Source organism: Mauremys mutica, chromosome 14 (genome assembly GCF_020497125.1).
Source record: "Mauremys mutica isolate MM-2020 ecotype Southern chromosome 14, ASM2049712v1, whole genome shotgun sequence".
Classification (NCBI taxonomy): Eukaryota; Metazoa; Chordata; order Testudines; family Geoemydidae; genus Mauremys; species Mauremys mutica.
In genome coordinates this window covers 15,367,514-15,389,501 of record NC_059085.1, presented here as the reverse complement: position 1 = coordinate 15,389,501, position 21,988 = coordinate 15,367,514, and the positions used below count along the sequence as shown (strand labels likewise).

Sequence of the window (21,988 nt, the reverse complement as noted above, 5' to 3'; positions counted from 1 at the left end):
AATGTGAGAACAGTGCCAGAAAGGCCAAACTTCTGGTGCAGCCAGCTTCAGAAAACAGCAAAAGTCTCATGAGATTTCCAGATCATTTTTGGAAACAGATACCTTTCAAATAAGGATCAGCATTTGGTTGTTTGTCCAGACTTTGAAAATTTCACCCATCACCATTATAAATATATTTACATGAAAGGGAACTCTCTGGTGTGAGATAATGCTATATCACGTAACAGCCTTTTGTTGAAAATGAAACCATAACAAATAGTGAACCTCTCCAGAAGAACCTCATTAAACCTGGGTTCACTTGCAGCCTAATGGGCTTGTTTGTTTAAGTATCATTTAAGTACAAAACACTTCAGAGTTCAATCAACATATTAGTCACACTTGGAAAACACACATTTTTAACTATGATTTAATATTTATGTGCATTACACAGCCTTTTTATTAATTGCTTCAAACAAAAACATCCCTGCTCAATATGTACTGTTCTGTTTTTTACTGTCTCTTGACATTAAAGTTAATCAAATAGCTCTTTGTGAAAACCCCTACAAGAAGTGCCTCTCCACAACATGCTAGGTTTGTGAGTCAGTTTTACTCATTGTAATACTGCCCAAAACAGAGAAGCATTGTGTTTTTGAGATCATCACTCACAAGATCTCTGAAAGTATAACACCTAATGTAATTTAGATTTTGGCCATCATGAGAACAATATATCCTATACTAGACTGTGTTTCAACACTTATTGCAATTCAGAGTTATTAGAAATCAGTGGGAGTTGGGCACCTAAATATCTTTGAAAATGGATCCCCAAATTCTTATTAAAATGTAACAGCTCACAATAGCATTACTACTAGAAAAGTACATACGATCAGCACTGAATTATTATATTTTTATTACGGTGACATGTAGGACCCCTGTCACTGAACACGACTCCTTTGTGCTAGGCACGGTACAAACACCGAACAAAAACATGGCGAAAGATATAATGTATTTCTGCTCTTATCTAGTCATGATTTGTCTGCAAACTATGTTTAAATTTATTTATTCTGTGAATATTTCTTGGTCTCTAACTGTTTCAGTTTTCAAACACTGTACTCTTGATTGCATAGCAGATTTCCTTTCCTTGGTTGGATGAGCTGCATAATCCTTTTGAATTCGATTTCTGCTGTGACTAAAAAATGTGTTTGCTTTTCCATTCGTGTTCTTCAATATTCACTTGAAATTCATTCTCTGAACACTCCTAGTTATTTTATTAGAATATTTGTGGAAAACAAACACCAAAGCCATGCAAGCTTTTTAACTATGATGGAGTATTTGCAGAAGTTTTTTTGTTTTTTGCTTTTTTAAGGTATTAAATCAGCTCTACTTATTTTCATGTTTTGGACAGTTGCACCAACACTTTAAGCTACATTATAGGGATAGATTAAACACACTTTATTCTAGGTTTTTATTTTTAGAAACTTAACATTTTGCCTTGCAAGGGAAAGGGTTTTCAAGTACACAAACTAGTACAGCAGAGCATGATGCACAGAACCAGGTTTACACCTTTCTTTTATTCCCAACAGTTTTTGTTGTTGTTGTAGTGCATAAAATCTCCACAAATGTAATTTGGATGGTTTATTTATTCTTTGATTATATGGGTCATTTAAACAGGTATCTCCCACTCACCCTAATTACACTTAGGTATATAAATTAGCCACATACTGATTAGAGAATACATTTCTTTTCCTAGGGAGAGAAGTCATTCTGGATATGTATTTACTCTGCAACCTAGTTAGTACAAGAATCCAGCTGTAATTTATTTTCACAAATTATAAAAGAATTAAAGTTTTCTGGACCTAGTTATGCAATAAAAATGAGAACCACATTTTGATAACCTCACAAGTCCATGGTCTGTGGAACACCAGGACAGAATGTATTATTAAACATGACACATGCTGTAATTGCTTTATGGCTTCACATGAGGATATCCATTCCTCTGGGAATCTTTAGTTTCTGTGGTTTAGCTATCATGGTGTGATATAGCTAAGAAATGTTCAGATCAATTCTACATTAAATTATTTACTTTTTTCCTTGGCAAAAAAAAATAATCTTTTAACATACAAATGGCTTAAAACCATTTTTATGAGTAGCACTGACACAACAGGATTTGCCATTTGTTAAGGATCTGTGTGTGCTGAGAATTTGTGGACCAATGTCCAAAATCAAGTCAGGTTAGGCACCCCATGAAGATGAACATGGGGCATGCCCTATGGCTTGTCATGTTGCGATGTAATGGAGTGATAGTCTGCTTACAAATTAAAGCAAGACAATTGTGGCCTACAGACATCCTGCATAGTGACACAGCATCAACAAGCAGTTAGGATATCCTGCCTGCCACAGCAGAGGAGCCATTTCTTAAAGGAGGATGTTTAAACAGCCACAATAACACACACACTCTTTATACTAAAAAGAACAAGGAGTACTTGTGGCACCTTAGAGACTAACAAATTTATTTGGGCATAAGCTTTCATGGGCTAAAACCCACTTTGTCGGATGCATGCAGTGGAAAATACAGTAGGAATATATAAATATATACACAGACAGAGAACATAAAAAAATGGTTGTTGCGATACCAACTATAATGAGACTAATCAATTAAGGTGGGCTATTATCAGGAGGAGAAAAAAAAAGTTTGTAGTGATAATCAGGATGGCCCATTTCCAACAGTTGACAAGAAGGTGTGAGTAACAGTAGGGGAAAAAATTAGCATGGGGTTATAATAAACCATAATAAAAGCCTAGATTTCAATGGCTGCTTGTAATTCTCTTTTTCCAGGTGCCTTTCTTATCCCCTACATCCTCTTCCTAATCATTGCTGGAATGCCCTTGTTCTACATGGAGTTAGCACTGGGACAGTACAACCGGGAAGGGGCTGCTACAGTGTGGAAAATCTGTCCAGTTTTCAAAGGTACGTGCCAGTCCTCCACTTGGTTTGAGGAGAAAGTGAGGGTTTTAAACAAGTCTGATAACAAAAATAGAAAGGGTCTATTTTCTTCTTTCTTAGATAGCGTGAAAGTTGATGGCCTATTTGATAATCTAAAGTCCTCTTGTGATGACAGAAAAAGCCCAACACGGGGAAAAAGCAGGAGAATCTTCCGGGGGGGTGGGGGAGGGAAGAGGAGAGTCTAGTTCAGACTCCTTGTTCATTGCAGTTTTAGGTCTCTGTCGAAACTCCATCAAGGGTGCCAATTAAAGCCATTTGTTGTGGCTGTTGTTTCTTATGATGTAAACCTCTCATGTTAAACCCTTTGGAAACACAGGTTTAAATCCAAGCAAGGTCCCGTGAGCCCATCACGCTTCTAACATAGATAAATCAGGTTTTACCATTCAATTTATTCTCTAAGGTTTTCTTTTTGAGACCTTGAAAGCCTGGGGGATTAAAACTGACTATGGCCCAGATCCTCAAAGGTATCTAGGTCCCTAACTCCCACTGGAGTTAGATGCCTAAATAGCTTTGAGGGTCTGGGCCTAAAGGTCTCTTCCCCCTCTCCCCCCATTGCACTGCACACTGTATACTAGGTGCTTACATTTTCTCCATCAAACAGGTGGCTGCATTCCAGTGGCATCTTTTGTGGGCGTGTAGATGTTTGTGTGGGTGTTGAGATATATAGTTCAGTGCTTGTGGCATCCTTCAGGATGTAAGATGTGATATGCTTTCAGTGTAAAATATTAATACTTTATAAGGACCCATCAAAAAAGTGCCAGCTGGCAGTGATTTTGGATTGCTCCCATCCTGTACCCAATTAGATCCATCTAGCCTCCTAGATGAAAGATTATGCAATTCAGACCTGTGTGAAATGACTGAAAACTAACCCAAACCCACAACATATGTACTCACCAGGCTTCTTGGTTCTCTTAGAAGCATAAAGGCTAGACAACATTTGTAAAACAATTGGTGAAGGGTAATGAGCTTCACACTGGCAATCTCCTCTTGGCTGAACTGGAGCTTGACTATGGGTTATCTTGAGCTAATTTTAGGCTTTTATTGTTGTGTTGAACTCTTATAGAGTTTTCCTTTTTGTGAGGGTTGGAACTCAAAACCAGGAGACAAGTGCAGTTTTACTGCATTCTGCTTTGAGATCTTGCTTTCAATTGCACCCAAAACTCATAGTGAAGTTTTGAGATGAACAGACAAGCACCGACAGACACCTAATTAAAAGTATGCATGAAACCTTTCAAAATATCACTGCTTAGTTTTGCCCATTCCTGTTATCCTGTTACTGAACCCATGAGCGATACTTCTTCCAGGGGCGGCTCTAGGTATTTTGCCACCCCAAGCACTGCAGGCAGGCTGCCCTCGGCGGCTTGAGGTCTCTGGTCCCGCGGATTCGGCAGCACGCCTGCGGGAAGTCCGTCGAAGCCACGGGACCAGCGGACCCTCCGCAGGCATGCCGCCGAAGGCAACCTGCCTGCTGCCCTCGCGGCGACCAGCAGAGCGCCCCCCACAGCTTGCCACCCCAAGCACGCGCTTGGCATGCTGGTGCCTGGAGCCGCCCCTGATTCCTCCCACCTCCAGAATTATGACATCCCTAATCAAAAAAATCTCACTGATGTTAGCTAATTTTTATTTTAATGGCAATGGGAATTTTACTTGTCAGAACTGTAAAATCTGGCTTGGAGGATCTCACAAAGTTTGATCCAAAAACCATTCAAGTCAACGAGAGTCTTTTCCCTGACTTCAGGCATGACAAGAAGATGAGAAAGGAAACTCCAGATTTATTTCATGTTTAGGATTTCATTAACAATCCAGCTGTTTTTTAAGCTGAGATTTTCAAGTCTGCCTAAGTGTGCATTAGAATCCATTGCTAAATGTTTGTATTACTGAATAGTACAATACAAGGGACATAGAATATTGGAATCTAAAAGAATAAGAAATATTGTTATATTTTAAATCCCAGCAATGGTATACGGTTAGTAAAGTTTCAATCACAGCTTCTGATAAGAGGCATAAATATATTTCAGTACTTTGTTAAATACACCAGAGTTCTTTTGATATATCTCTGGATTAACAAATCCATCACTGGCATGGTCTACCCTCAAATCAGGGCTGGCTCCAGGCACCAGCGCAGCAAGCAGGTGCTTGGGGCGGCCAAGGGGAAGTGGTCTTTGGTGGCAATTTGGCGGCGGGTCCCTCGGTCCCTCTTGGAGGGAAGTACCTGCCACTGAAGTGCCGCCGAAGAAGAAAGCAGTGCGGTGGAGCTGCTGCCAAAGTCTTTTTTTTTCTTTTTTCTTTTTTCCCCTGCCACTTGGGGCTTCAAAAACCCTGGAGCCAGCCCTGCCTCAAATTTATAATAGCTTCTCCAAATAAAAAAGCACTATAGTGCTAATTTTAGCTCTGAATAATATTGCTATGAAACCTAAGACTCTAAACTTAATGAAGCACTCCCATAAGGCAAGGGATCAAAAATGTATCTTGTAACCTTTACAGCACAGCCCATTTGCATCACAAGACTTTACAGGGTTTATATTAGCAGCCTGGGTGGGACAAAGTTAAAATAAATAAAAGGCTGGATCCAGAAACAATGGAACAGATTAATGCCTGGATTTATCCTATTGTTGTCAGTGGAGTGACCCCGGGGCTAGGTTTGGTCTAGTTCCTTTGAATTTTCACATTAAATTGAAACCATTTTCTCTACAGAACTGTGGAAACAGAATATGTGCCTGGGGTGTTTAAAAAAAAATCCCCCATTTCAATGCAGTATACAGTCTTTGTGGTGGGTATGTACATTCTAACATACAGCTAGGGAGGTTTCCACTGCTTTCTTTACTATCATTTATCAATATAGTTTCACTGCCAAAATGCAGAAGCCATCCAAGCCCCATGATTTTTAAGAGTTTCAAGTTTGTTTTCACCACTTTTTGCTACAAGTCAGAGGTAAACAAACTGATTCCTATGTAAAACATTAGTTAACTTTCTCCTGACCAACACAGAGCATGCTTGACACAATTTACTCTTAAGAGTGTTGGCTCCTAAGGAGTTGGCAGCTACTCCTTACATGAATTAAAAACCTCTTTCTATTACATAATGGAACAATAGTCTTGTGGCAGTTTCACAGACCATCTGCCCAAGTCCCTGGTACTCGATTTACAGCAAGCTGGGTCTTCCTTGGTTTGTCAAGGTGCATAAAAACCTGGTGGCATATGATTATTAGTGAGAATATCATGCCATTAGCAGCATCACATTTCGGGACTGACTAAAAGTAGAAATGAAGGCTTACACTTAGGTATTGAGATACCATAGTGATGCTGCCTGTTCAAGACTGGATAGTCTTCACTTATTAGAGATAATCCAAATGGCTTAAATGTAGCATCGTTAAACACTGCTGCCCACTGAAGAAAGAAACTGATGGCACTGGCTGAAGCAGAGCAAGCGTCTTTGCACAATTCTGAGAATGAACCTCCACTCTCACCTGCTGTTAGTACCAGAGTTCCCTCTTAAGATATGTGACCGTGATGAATTGCTTACAAGGGTCCGTTTTCATGGTGAGAACAAATGTTCACTGAAGAAAGTCTGCACCGAAACTCCAAACATACCTCGTGATATTCCAAAGAAACCCAGATCTACATGGGCCAATAGGGAATGTGCAGGGTGGAGTTCACTCCAGGCTGGAGGTCCCATACAAGGCCCTGCATACTATTTAAGGATTTAGGGTTAAATTCTGCCCTTAGTTACACTCTGCCGACCCATTGAGGTGATACAGTAGCATGGGGTGAAAGTCAGGGTAAAATTTAGCCCGAAGGTTGAAATTCACCATGGTTTGACAGGTCAGCTGAATGTCCAGGACTCACTTAAATCCCTCATTGGGGGTTCCACAGTCTCCACACACCTTGCATAATCTGAAAGGAGTTTTCATGTTAGATTCATGTAAACCAGCGCAGAGCATGGCAATGGGGATACGCCAGGAGAGAAAATCAATCTGTAGTCATAATACTGTTTGCAGGTTGGGATGGGCAGCAGCCACTACTGACGCCCACAGATGGGAACAGCAGCTGTAGGGCTACTTCACTGCAGCCCCATGCTCTCGCGTTAACTTTATGGGGAGGGAGGTGGATTACACTGAACCTGAACTTTACTCAGGTGAAATGAATCGCCCTATTAACACAGGGCTTATGGCCCTCTGCACTGCATATTTCCCCTATGAATATAGAGCTGGATCAGAGCAGAGCGTTGTCCTTTAATAGCAACATGTCTAGTTTCCAGCAAACACAATAAACTTTATTAAACACCAGTCATGGAATTATTATTTTAAACGGTCAGTTTTTGTGTCCAGCCACTATATTTATAACCCTTTGCTAAGTCCTTACAAAATGCTAGGCAAAAACAAGCTTGTGTTTAGGAACTGCTCTTATCTAAACAAACAAACAAAAAGCATGGTTTAGCTTTCAGACAATACGGCTGGAGTATATTGTGGTATGTGAAATGCAATGTATAATCTAGTTTTCCTTTGTCTTTAGGTGTAGGCTATGCCGTGATACTCATAGCTCTTTACGTGGGTTTCTACTACAACGTTATCATAGCTTGGTCTCTGTATTATCTGTTTTCATCATTCACATTTGAGCTTCCCTGGACAAACTGCGGCAACAGCTGGAATAGCCTAAACTGTACAGATCCCAAACTCTTCAACGCCTCGGTGCTTGGCAATGGCACCAAGTACTCCAAGTACAAACTCACTCCTGCTGCTGAATTTTATGAGTAAGTGTTGAGTCGCCTTTGCTGTTGCTTCAAATTTCCGGTTTAGATGAGGTGTTTATTCATATGTCTCTAAAAGTCTCTCTCTGGTGAGGGAGCATGGCCTAGGGGACAGGATCCTAGACTGCGAGTCAGGATACCTGAGTTATACACCTGGCTGTACCACTGACCTGCTGTGTGACTTTAGGCAAGTCACACTTTCCTTCTGTGCCTCAGTTTCCCCAGTTCAGCTAAGTGATGCCACTAAGTGATGTGGAGTCAGAGACAAAGCACAAAATCTCTGCCCCGCCCCCTGCCCATGTGCAGCTTTTTTTTATTCTACACCAAGGTGACACTTGTGTTAAGCAAAGGAACAATACATACAGAATAAAACTGTCTGAATAGTTTGAAACTAATCATTTACCCAACAAATTTTGCTTCTCTGCTTACCAAATATCTCTGAGCAGGTCTTTTTCCTTTGCTGTTTCAGCAGCTCAGTGAAATGGGATGAAGTGCAGCGCAGGGAGGAGATGGTAGCAGTTGCAAAACATAGGGCTTGATTCTGTTCCCATTTAAGTGAAGCTGAGTTCTGCTGTTGATGGTAACAGGATCAGAATCAGTCACATAGGCAATCATTAGGCTTTCAGACACTTCAAACTAAAAGTCCTCTTCGGGTGTGTAGTGGTAACAGGACCCATTGCAAATGGAAATACGAATGACTGATGAAAATACAAAACAAGAATGTCTGAGATAGTAGAGCATCAGTCTCACTATGAAAGATTGGGTTCTGGATCCCTCTCCTCTTCCAGGGAAAGATGTGATTGGATTAGTGAAAGGGGAGCACTGGCTGGACACCAGACTAATCTCATCAACTGCTAAATTGGTTCAGACTATTAATGAGTATTTCTGTTGTGTAATTGTAACCATGGCAATGTATATTTATCTAGTGAGCACTGACCATGTTCTCAACACTGGGAACAGTCATCATTCCTCCCACAAGCAGCCTAACCTGTTCAGTGTGGCATACCTGGCTGGACTACAGTTGGGATCTTGTGGGTATGTGGTTACTGCACTGACACATTGAGTCTTTTTTCCTCTTTAATGTTAGTACATTTGAAAAGTTGGGAGTAGCATAGAGTACAATCGATGGGCGAAGATACAGATTGGCTACACTCTATACTTTGCAAGAGTCTACTGAGTAGCTGTAATGGTATAAAGCAACAGAGTCCTGTGGCACCTTTAAGACTAACAGATGTATTGGAGGTGATGGTATAGGAACTTGATACAATGCTGAGTAATGTCAGCCAGGAAATTGGCCTCTTCCCTACAGAAAAAAAACTTTTCTCTTAGTATTGTGGTTAATTACAGCAAAAAATGCAGTAATTATTATACACTGTAGAATTGTATCACCCACTGTATTAGGGTGAAAGAAGAAGAGATCTGAATAACCTGGGAACACTTCCAAGTGGTAATTACACAACTTCTAATGTTAATGTCATTTTAGAAAAGTTTCCTTTTAAAACTTGGGTGTATTCTTGGAGTCAGATTTGTAAAGGTATTTAGGTGGGAGCTAGGCATCTAATTTGCTTTAAAAATCTGGCCCTCAGACTTGTTACAATAATCATCATAGTCATCTTACTTGCCCGGTCTACTTCTATATTGCTCACTAATTGACTAGTAACCCTTGGGTTCTATCCATTTTGCCATCACATCTTATTTAGAGTTAGGAATTGTTGTGGTTCTCTCTGAATCAAACACTCACCATTTTTCTAGGTAGTGTGATATCCGACAGCTTTCAGCCTGAGTGAACTTTTACTGCTCTATGAAACACAACTCAACTTGTGACTCTGCTAAAACACAAGACTAAAAGTCAAGAGACTTGTGTTCTCAGGTCTGCCAAGTAATGTATATTTCTGGTGGGATTTTTAAAAATGCCTAAGTGAATTAGGAACATACATGGCATTTAGCTTTTCCTGGGATTCATAGTCCTAAAACTTGGGTGTTTTTGAAATCCCAATGCCTGTAGTTACTAAGAAGTAAATTTATAAAGCTGTGAGGGGTTCCAAGTGCTTTTAGTGGTTTAAGGTTTGTTGTGTTGGCCACTGTGTGGTACAGATAATGGTAAGAACAGTTATTTAGGGCAATAGTTTTGCTGTGGGAGGTTTCAATCTCCCTTTTGTGTTTTGGTTTGTCATATGAGAAACATTGAACTCTCACTGGGGAAAATAGAAAAGAAGCAAAGATCCATTCTGTGATCGGAGCATAAACAAACAAAGCTACAACTCCTATCCAGCCTCCATATTTTTAAAGCAGGCTCTAATGAGGCTGCTGTTCTGGCACATAAAGGGGACAAACCTGGGTGTAAGCTCTACACTCTTTTGTGCCACTGCTGCCAGGGGCGGCTCTAGACATTTTGCCGCCCCAAGCACGGCGGCACGCCGCGGGGGGCGCTCTGCCGGTCGCCAGTCCCGTGGCTCCAGTGGAACTCCCGCAGGCGTGCCTGTGGAGGGTCCACTGGTCCACGGCTCCACCAAAGCCACGGGACCAGCGGACCCTCCGCAGGCATGCCGCCCTCCCGGGGAGCGGCATGCCACCCCAAGCACGCACTTGGCGTGCTGGGGCCTGGAGCTGCCCCTGACTGCTGCTTAGAATCATAGAAGCATAGAACTGGAAGGGACCTCAGTAGGTCATCCAGCCCAGTTCCCTACACTCATGCTAGAACTAAGTAGTAACTAAACCATGCCTGACAGGTGTTTGTCTAACTTGTTCTTAAAAACCTCCAGTGATGGAGATTCCACAAACTCCCTAAGCAATTTATTCCAATGCTTATCTATCCTGACAATTATGAATTTTTTACTAATGTCCAACCTAAATCTCCCTTGCTGCAATTTAAGCCTATTGCTTCTTGTCCTATCCTCAGAGGTTAAGAACAATTTTTCTCCCTCCTTCTTGTAACAACCTTTTATGTACTTGAAAACTGTTATCATGTCCCCTCTGTCTTCGCTTCTCCAGACTAAACAAACCCAATTATTTCAATCTTTCCTCATAAGTCCTATTTTCCAGATGTTTAATAATGTTTGCTCTTCTTCTCTGGACTTTCTCCAATTTGTCCACATCCTTCCTGAAATGTGGCACCTAGAACTGGATGCAATATTCCAGTTGCAGCCTTATCAGCGCAAGGTAGAGCAGAAGAATTACTACTTATGTCTTGCTTACAACATTCCTGCTAATACATCCCAGAAAGATATTTGCTTTTTTTGAAACAGTGTTACACTGTTGACTCATATTTAGCTTGTGATCCACCATGACCCCAGATCCCTTTCTGCAGTACTCCTTCCTAGGCAGTCATTTCCCATTTTTTATGTGTGCAGTAGATTGTTCCTTCGTAAGTAGAATATTTTGCATTTGTCCTTATTGCATTTCATTCTATTTACTTCAGGCCATTTCTCCAGTTTGTCCAGATCATTTTGAATTTTAATCCTACCCTCCAAAGCACTTGCAACCCCTATCAGCTTTATAAGTGTACTCTCTCTATGCCATTATCTAAATCAGTGGCTCTCAAACTTTTTTACTGGTGACCCCTTTCACACAGCAAGTCTCTGAGTACGACCCCCCCGCATATATTAAAAACACTTTTTAAAATATTTAACACCATTATAAATGCTGGAGACAAAGCAGGGTTTGGGGTGGAGATTGTCCGCTCATGACCCCCCATGTAATAATTTCATGACCCCCTAAGGGGTCCCGACCCCCAGTTAGAGAACCCCTGATCTAAATCATTGATGAAGATATTGAACAGAACTGGACCCAGAACTGATCCCTGCAGGACCCCACTCAATATGCCCTTCCAACTTGACTGTGAACCACTGATAACTACTCTCTGGGAACGGTTTTCCAAGCAGTTATGCACCCATTTAGGGTTATATTTCCCTAGTTTGTTGATGAGGAGGCCATGCAAGATGGTATCAAAAGCCTTACTAAAGTCAAGATATGCCACATCTACCATTTCCCCCATCCACAAGGCTTGTTACCTTGACAAAGAAAGCTATTAGGTTGGTTTGAAATGATTTGTTCTTGACAAATCCATGTTGACTTATTTTCTAGGTGTTTGCAAACGGATTGCTTGATTATTAGCTCCATTATCTTTCTGGGTACTGAAGTTACGCTAACTGGTGTGTAATTCCCTGGGTTGTCCTTATCCCCCTTTTTATAGATTGGCACTATATTTGCCCTCTTCCTGTCCTCTGGAATCTCTCCTGTCTCCCAAGAATGTTCAAAGATAATTGCTAATGGCTCAAATATCTCCCCAGTCAGCTTGTTGAGTAGTCTAGGATGCATTTTATCAAGCCCTGGTGACTTGAAGACATCTAACTTGTCTAAGTAATTTTTTATTTGTTCTTTCCCTATTTTAGCCTCAGATCCTGCCTCATTTTCACTGGCATTCACTGTCAGACACCAATTGCTACTAAATTTTTTATATAAACAAACAAAAAAGGGCAATTAGCATTTCCACCATTTCAACACTTTCAGTTATTGTCTTTCCCTCCTTGTGAGTAATGGTCCGACTGTGGCCTTGGTCTTCCTCTTGCTTCTAATGTATTTGTAGAATGTTTTCTTCTTACCCTTTGTCTCTAATTAGTTTAATCTTTCCTTGGCCTTTCTAATTTTGCCCCTACATGCTTGTGTTGCATGTATGCTTAGCAACAAAGCTGGCTTAAATAACTAGCTGGAGATCTGGAGTAGGGGAACCCTGCAGTCATACGACTGACAGAGCTGTCTGTATACCTTCTGCTCTTGGCTCCTCCCAGCAATGGGGCATTCCAGGGGCTGAGGTCAGAGAGCTGTACTCCAGCACCCCTAGTATGGTAGAATGGCTCCGGGGGAAGAGGGGAGGTCCTATTTTAACTGGGGTAAGTTCCAGAGCCGTGAGGCACCACTGACTTAACTGGAACTGATATGCATCTCCTGAGAATCTAGTTTAGTGGGGGGAAGCTCACACAGTTAATTGGTTTGCACAGAAACACAAGATGTCATTTCCCGGCAATACAAGTTTAGTAGATAATTTTGGTTGAACTCTCCATTTATGTCTGCTTAATACCATGTTTCATTAGACAAATTCTGGTTCCAATCCTCCAGTCTCCAAACAGGCAAAATTCCCATTGACGTCAATGGGAACTTTGCCTGAACATGGACTACGGGAATGGGCCTTCTGTAGTACCTCATTAGAGATGGTCAAAATAAATCATAACACTTATCTTGCCTGATTTTAAATGTACAAATAAGTTTATGTAATCTTCTTCTTTTATTCTTCCTATCACATGCCAGTAGTGGAGTGGTAGGGTTCACAGCTTATGTTCTGCTGCTGGGAATAATAAGTCATAAAAGAAATCCAGCTAGGAATAAAATGTCAGCCCCACATTACTTTAGAGACATGTATCACTTTAATTAATTCCTTATCCTGTGGTTTGGAATTCACCCTGGAGAATGCAAACTGCCTTTCATCCGCTTTAACTTTGTTAAAATAAGTCATAAAAAAGTTACCACTTAAGAAAGTGCCTCAGGGGAATAAAAATTGTTCCCAAACCTATCTTACTTATTCAAACATTTTATCTGAATATAGACATACTATATCTTTGTTCTCTCCCTTCTTGCTCCTTGGAAGGTTTTGTTACCAAACTGTCAGCAATGCATTGAGCTACAGCTATTTTCTCAGGCCTTTAATCCTTTTCTCCTGTGTAATAAAAAAACCCCATGTTTTACAAGCAAATTTTTATGCCCCATTCAGGGGAGCAAATTCACTGAATGTATACAAGGCTGCCCAGATATGAGTAATTAATTGTAAAATGGCTAGGTAAGCAACCACATGGAAGTTCAAACAAGCGTGAATCAACACAGTCCACATCTATTATACTTATGAATGTAGATGTATGATGCATAAAGTAACAGTTTTCTGCAGCACATTAACTCCACATCTGAGAATGTAATCACAGAAATCAAAATGGAAGTGACTTAACTTTAGTTGGCCAACTGCATGGTTAGTGGGTTGGACTGTAATTCCTAATAGGAAATGTCATAACAGATCAGCCTAGTGGGCCACATAGTCCAGTATCCTGCCTCTTGCCAGAGGCCAGTACTAGATGCTTCAGAGGAAGGTGCAGCAAACCCCAGTGTGGACAGTTATTGCATAAACTGTCTATAGGAGAGAATTTTTTCCTAATCACCATAAATCAGTAGTTTATGTAATCCCTTAAGTATGAGGGTTTATCCCTTAATTTTTGTATCCTCTTAAGTAACTGCAGATGTGTGTGTGTGTGTATATATATATATATATCACACACACACACACACAATGTCTAACCCTTTTTTTTAATCCTGCTGAATTCTTGCCCTCAATTTCTTGCCAGTGAGTTCTACTTCTTCAGCATACATTGTTTAAAATTGTGTTGGCTTGCTCTGTTGAATGTTGACTAACACAATCCTGTTAGCCTTCCATTCAATATAACAGAACAGAATTAGGTATCTCACTTAAAATTGTTTCAAGAGCAAGTGTCAGCAATTCTGGTCATAAATAAAATGACATCAGAGTGCTTAATTTGTGCCATGGCTGATTCCCGGCACCTTTGGGCTTGGCGGTTCATAGCCCTGGCAGCTCTGGGCTTGGCGCATCAGTTATGAAATAAAAAAATTGCTTGAGTCCAGGCACCTCTTTAAGCAGTGCCAACAATGAATGAAAAGGGACAGTCTGATATTCTGTTGATTATGTTCCATAAGGAGAAAAATCCTAGATGATGCTAGGTTGAAAAAGGGCAGGAGTTGTCAGCAACTTTCAGTTATATTCCAGTTTAGCAGGTAACAAGATCTAGTTCATAAGTGTGTACATCATTGTTCATGTTTGAACCTCTTAAAGAGTTTTTCCCTGATCTCCTGCTGCAGCCAGATCCAAAATACAAATCTGAGGGTTTGGTTAGGAAATAGAAAAGTCCATAATTTTTCTGGATCCCTAATTTAATCACCTCTTTGAAATGGTCATTGAAAAGGAGGGATTTCCAGATGTTTCTGACAAAGGTTAGGGCTGGGTAACACTGGGGAGTTTCTCTTCAGAGGGACTCATGCAAACACTGAGCTTGTTCTAGCTTTGTGTGCCTGCCCATGGACCTGTTCCAAATCCATTGAAGGCAATGAAAAGACTCCAATTGACTTCAGTGGGTTTTGGATCAGGCCCCATATTGAATAATGTATCCAGTGAATCTTGCCATCTTCTGCCATCGGATGAGCCATAATCAAGTTACTTCAGGTTTCTTAGCTATTCAGAAGCATTCAAGAAATATTTTAGCAAATTGTTTATAAGCCCATGAACTGACTGTGAACAGTTCTCTGTGAGTATTGTACATTTGCTATTTTAACATGTTAGACATTTTGAGACAGTCAAATAAGTCAAAGTCAGATGCTATTGATTCTTTTCTCTGGTTGGATGAGTGTGCAAGCCTTTCTGGTACAAATAGTGGCGTGCAGATTTAAAATCGCTTTCCCACAAATACTCTCATGCACAGCTGGGATATTTGTTTTCCACAAGAATTCACACCAGTAAAATTTGTTTGATGCCTACTCATAGAAAGGGGAACACAAACGAAATGTGAGTACGAAGCAAACCAAGTCATTTACATGTGCTTGCATATTCTTAGGAAACTGTTATACTTGGCTAGCTCTGTTTGAAGGGTTCACAAGCCTTAGCAAACCTGTTCTGAATGTAGATTTTATGGCAAAACCTGAAACTAGGGGACTTCGTAACATCTATGCTAGTTTAAGTTTCTAGTGGGGCTCCAAGCAATGCTATATTGCAAAGAGTCAATAGCAATAGATTACACCTGTCCTGCATGCAATACTCATTTTCCATTAACTTCTGGGAGCAATTCAAAGTGTTACTTTTCATGAATAAAGCCCTGTGTGGTTTGGTAAGAGTATCTGGCTCTCTGAGCGACTGCCCTGTAGAGGATTACAACAGCTGAAGTCAGCTCTAGAGCTCCTGTTGAGTTTCCCTAGATTTGAAATCTTGACAACCTGAGCCAGAGTCTCTGTATGTGGACTTTCCCCAGCTTAGTATTAGAGCAAACTTTAGCCATAAAATGAGGATGTGTGTGTTCATGTCCTTATCATGCAGCAGTCAAGAGCACTGGGCCCTGCTCCTGCAATGAGCTCCATACTGGCAAACCCCTGTACTTGCATTCAGCCTCACTGAAATCAGAGTGTCGCCATGCAAGCATCGGTTTACCTGTAGCGAGCTCATTGCAGGATTGGGACTTTGGTTAACTGACCTGCATGGTAAGAGTTTACAAAACTCTTAGTCAAGGAATAGTCCACTGGCAACCACAAACGATACATACATGGGAGCACATGAATTTTCCTGACGTGCCCTTGCTGCTTTGCTTCTTACTTCTAAAGAACTTGGACATAGGCTAACTTGCCTCACTTTGTGCATCTGCTATTCATTAGAGCAGCCAACGGGTTAAACCAGAGTGTTCTATTTTTATTTGCAAACCACAAGAGAGTTGGTGCAAAAATCAGATTTAACAAGCAGCTGCTTCAAAGTGCAGCGTAAACTTTAATGTGCCTAAGCATTGTACACATAACAAGGGAGGCCAGTATTAATAATTAAATGGCAACATTAAGTAGAGCAAAGACTTCCGTGGTTTGGGATTAATATTCTCTCTCTGTGAAAAGTTAAATCCCAAAGCAGCCATTTATCAGCTCAGGATTAACATTCATCAGAACCTAATACCATTTCATTTAGATCAACCAGCAGTTCATAATATACCAGCCAGGGCCATTGATAAATTACCTGTCTCTGCGTAGGTACTTCCTAGTATACATTATACATTACACATTTAAGGAAACCAGCACCAATAATTATTTAAAATTATGACCACAACCTGATGGACACACCCAGGTGACTCTTCCAATTGCAGGAATGGGCACAATGAACACATTGCAAATTGCATTATAAATGTCATTAGCAGGGAGCAGTAATTTTACTTTTTGTAGTTTACATATGGCAGTCATTCTCAACCTGCAGCCATGGGCCACTTGTGGCCCAATCAACACACATGTGCAGCCCATGTGACATCCTGAGGGCCATACAAGTAGTGTGTGTATGTGTGTGTGTGTGTATATATATATATGTGTGTGTATGTATATATATATATATATATATATATATAGTGTGGGTGCGGCCCACATAACATACAGAGGGCTGTATATGCGGCCCACAATGGTAAATAGGTTGCTAACCACTGACATACACTATATCCCGTAAGTCCCTCTAGCATCCTCTAACCAGGATGGTTGTCTGAACTTAAAAATTAAAGTGATAAAGAAATTAATCTAGATCAGAGTAGGGACTAGGACTCTTGGTTTATTCCCATCTGTCTCTCTGTTAGGTGTTTCTATTGGCCTTATTGCTCTGTGACCCTGGGAAAGTAAATTAAGCCCAAATTTTCAAAAGCAAGACCCCTAATTTTAAGTGCCACAAATTTGGGGAGGCTAACTTGACAACTCTTTAACGTCCCAATTTTGGAGGAACTGGGCCACTTGCAATCCAAGAGACATATCTATAGGTGCCTATATACCATAACCCACATACCCTAAAACTACTTGTCCTCATCAGATTTAGATGTCAAAAGTTTTCCAAACATCACGGCATCAGTTAATATCCAGAAGTTTATATTTTCTAATATAAGGGCTAGAAACATACTTCTGTTTTTAATACAAGCTTGTCAAAACAAATGACTTTTTTGCCAAAATATCAATTCATCAACAAATCGCTCTGAGGACAGATATACTTTGCCATTGAAACCTGCCTTTCTGTATATTGTGTACGTGCACGTGTGTGTAAAATTCCTGCCACTGGTCCAACACAAATGCAAACCAATACCTTTCAACTACAAAATTGAGGATGGCTGTAGCTGGTTTCACTCAGAGACTGGCAGGCCATGGCTCGACAGTCCTTCCACCCACAAAGTCCGGAGATGAATTTGCCTGGAGGTCAGCGGGTCCAGCAGTTGAGCTGTAGCCTGTCATTCCCCAGTGCTCCAGGGTTCTCCCAGTCGGATGGAAGAGGGGGGTGAATTAGGGGGACCTGGGCCCTGCCTCTCCATCCCGCTACAGACCGGGACCCAAAGGAGAGATGTGGAATGTCTCAGTCACCTCTTCCTGGTGCACCTTACTGGCATCACTTGGGCTGTTTCCTACTTCCCCCCACTCTCGCTGCAGTTTGGTGTGTGGCTGCTGCCCCCTCCCCCTCTAGCAGGGAGTTCCCAATCAGTGTCAGCAGCTCAGCTGGTCCAGCATTCCCCAACTCTCTTCCCCATGTTCATTTATTCACTCTCAGCAGGCATCGGGGGAGGGAAAAGGCTCAGGCCTTTACCCGCCCAATTGGGGTCTTACCCCCAGTCCAGACCCTTCTCCTGTGGATTGTTCTGTCCCCAGGGCTGCAAACTGGCTTCCTCCCTTCAGCCATCCTCTCCTCCACTCTCTCCCCCTGCTTGACTGTTAGAGTCCCCCTCTGAGCAGCTCATCCATTTGGAACATGTTCCACAGCTGCTGAAGGGCGGGGCCCTTTTGACCCAGTACTGCTCCTTCACTCCCTTAGTCTCTGTGTCGTCTATAAACTGCATCACAATGGCAAAACAAGCCTTTTAATTGAACTTGGAATTATCACTGGACATGGATTGGAAGCATAGCCTCCATTTTCATATACTCAAGTTGATCTGCTTGTACCCTAATCTCTTATACTTGCAAAGTACAGCACTGTGAATCTCTCAGTAAGAGTTAGTCACACAAATAAGCTACTGAGGAATCTCTCCACAGGATTTGGTTCTACAAAGAGCAATACCACTCTATCGTTTTTGTGTTTTTCTCAGACTATGGCTTAAAAATATTTGAATGCACAATCTAGTCATTTTCATATATGGATATGAAGTTTTCTTTCTATTGAGTTTGGTTTCCTTGTTATGCTTTAATACTTCAACAGTTCCATAAAGGACATGGTCTCAAAATAGCTCACAAAGGGGATATGATGGACCCAAGTCAGAGGTGACCTAATAAAAATACCTAACTATTATAATATTGCACTTTTTATCCATAGATCGCAAAGCACTTCACAAAGGGGTTAATATCACTATTCCTTTACAGATGGGGAAAGTGACAATGAAAGCTGTGAGTGTAAATGCAGGACCGGATCTTGGCTTCTTGGGATCCAGGATCTGCGATCAGAGAGAACCTAGTTGTATTATGGAGGCAGAACAGATGGGAAGGGTGTAATAAATAGCTCACTGCTGCTGGCCAGTTGTCTTCTGGTTTCAGTTGAGATGAGTGTCCTCACGTGGATGGAAATTCAAGGATTCAGATGAGGGAGGGGAAACAAGAGTCCATCCAGGAGGAAGTAGGGGAGTGAAATCTGTCCAGGAAGAGCAAGCTGAAGGGAGCAGGGCAGGTAGGAGGAGTCTGCCCATGGGGAGAACTGCTTTCCAGACACAAAATTGCCGAACGTGCTGCTTCTAAAATAACAATAAAAGGGCAAACATAAAATCTCCCTGAGAGAGACAGCGAAGTCCCTGACAGTAATATCCTCCAGCCTGAAACCCCACAGAGCCCTGCCCATCCCACCTCAGCAGATAGGCAGGAAGACTCTGCAGGCCTGATTATATAGTAGTTTATAGCCCTGACAATGCAAAGCGCCTCAAAGGTGGTGCAAATGTAATTTCTGGCCACTTTAAGGCCCATTTACATTGCCAGAGTGATGTAAAGTAGCCTTAGTGTAAATTACAAGAATTAGGCCCTTTGCATCTGCACCCCTGACAAGAAACTGGAATAGATGCACCAGTATGGCAATTCTTGTTTTCCTATCTGCAGGTTCCTCAGTCATGTTTTCATGCTGTTCCAGCTGAATACCGCTGGCCCTGAGTTCTGGGGTCAGGCTGCAATATTACAAAGCCTAAAAGTCGTACTGATTTATCAACTCTTCTTGTGTCTTGCTCAGCCTAATGTAATGAGTCCCTTATTTACTCTCTAATTGCTCTTCTCTTCCCCCGCCCCCCGGTAATAATATGGTAATGTTTTTCCTCTCTTTTGTTTTTCATCTTCCATCACTTTTTCTTAGTATTTTGTCTACCGATTTTCATTACTATCACTGGTTATTTTACTATATCTTCTGACTTTTGCCTTCCTTTGTCATCTTTCTCTTTGGCTGTCACTAATCTGACAGTTTCCTTGTTTTGCTAATGGAGTTAGAGAAATATATTATAAAACGGGAGTAGTACCGCTCTCAGCAAGTTTCACACTCCGTCCTCCATTGGGTAGTTTTAGATGTAGACCTGCTTAGACAGATTAGTGGCAAAACACACCAAATAAATGGTTGATTCCATTAATACTGTGTTTTGACAGGTTTCTGGATTAGTTGCGAATCAATTAAGGCTTTGAGAAGAGAGACAGGTGATGACAGGTATCACTTGAAAATAAATATTCTTGTTTATGGTCACTCAAGCTGATGATATTTTAAATAGGTCTGTAGGGCTTATGTTACCCCAGAACACATTAAATGACAGGCTCAAAAGCACATCTGCACAATGTTGGAGGAGATATGGGATTGTTCTTCAGTTGGTGGAGAAAGTGGTCCCTGTCCAGGAATGGACTCTGGTCATTTTGCATTACTCTCCCAGTGCCAAATGGCCATCCACCCAGATGCTTCAACCCTGGAGAATCCACCCAGATGCTTCAACCCTGTGTCAGGGAATCCTCAAATGGCCTACAGCTGCTGTGAAGTCACCTTCCTCATCCCTACAGTTGCTACAGGGAGAATGGTTAGGAGGATACCCTTAGTCCAACTGATCCCCAGCTGCCTTAACATTAAATTGCTGAGGTTTAACAAACAAACAAACGAACACCTCCCCCATGTTATGATTCTTTTTCCTGATGAAAGGAACAGACCTCTTGGAATCAAGCTTCCAACGCAACTACTTATAAACCCAAATTTGAAATAGCTCTTTTGGCAAATGTTCCTATCAGTAAGATCATTTGTGAGATTTTTCATGGAAAACAATCACCACTGAAGCATATTTGTTTAAAAATTCAAAAGAATATTTGGGAGAAATGAATATTCAATGAGAACAAGGCAGGCAGGATCAGATGTAACTTCTCTGAATATCAAAGACTTGAGGTGGGTTCCATTCATTTAAACCTTTGCTCAAAATGTGAGACTTTGTGGGTTTATTCTAAAGAAGCCCAACCTATTTATGTCCCTAAATTTGGTTGAAGAATTTTTTTTTGTTTAGCATCATAAGGAGTCTATCTGTATATTTTGTTAATGTTTCTGTAGGTCTTAGCACTCGTTCTTAAAATATAAACTAAAGCTCATCTTTTAATTTCTAAAAAAGAGAAGATTCTTGAATGGGCATCACATACATACTGATCCATGCACTTTCATTCTTTACTTGTTATTGGCCCTACAATGAAATAAAAACAGAGCAGCTACCTACTGTGACATGATACTTTTAAAAGCATTTTTCATCCAATTAAGACTGAAATTGAAGAACCAGCCAAAAGATTATGACAAATCTTTATTGGATATGATGAGCTAGCAAAACAAAACAGTTATATTATTTAACTTCCCATTTCCTCATGCTGTGGTGACCCAGATTTCTAGTTGACATTGGCCTAAGTGAAATCTAGAACTGGTCAAAAATGAGGGGAAAATATTGGTGAATATACTGTATACACATACATATGAAAATTGACATTTTTTCATCAATTTCAAAATCTGAAATATTTCAACCAGCTGTCCGGCTGGAGAATAAGGGGGTGTGGGTGTCCACGCATTCATTTTATTTTCTGTGGTTTAATCAAAATTTTAAAAAATATTAACTTTTTTGTCAATTGAAATATGCAAAATGTTGACCAGCTCTAGTAAAAACTAAATCAAGCAGAGAAGCCACTGATGTTGTCATTCAGCTTTCATGTCTACTTGCAGCCCACAGGATGAGAAGTACTAAGCAATGACCTGATGGTGGTTTTGTTTGTTTTTTTGTCTCTCTTACCCTCTTCTGTCTAGACGAGGCGTACTGCATCTGCATGAAAGTGGTGGAATCCATGACCTTGGCTCGCCCCGATGGCAGCTCTCGCTGTGCCTCTTGGTGGTAGTAATAATTCTTTTCTTTAGTCTGTGGAAAGGAGTGAAAACTTCAGGAAAGGTAGAGTTAATATTGCTCTTGTATCTCAATATTGTTCTTTGTCC

General features: G+C 41.0%; 1 protein-coding gene across 4 annotated transcripts in view; it reads left to right on the top strand.

Annotated features, from left to right (window-relative positions):
• Positions 1-21,988, top strand: part of SLC6A2 (solute carrier family 6 member 2) — a 108,436-nt gene that overhangs the window by 28,879 nt on the left and 57,569 nt on the right. For all 4 annotated transcript variants that reach the window (XM_044987053.1, XM_044987056.1, XM_044987054.1 and 1 more), the window contains 3 exons: positions 2,812-2,943; positions 7,491-7,728; positions 21,806-21,944. In XM_044987053.1, coding sequence (XP_044842988.1) covers positions 2,812-2,943; positions 7,491-7,728; positions 21,806-21,944 — 509 coding nt within the window. The remainder of the gene's footprint in view (positions 1-2,811; positions 2,944-7,490; positions 7,729-21,805; positions 21,945-21,988) is intronic.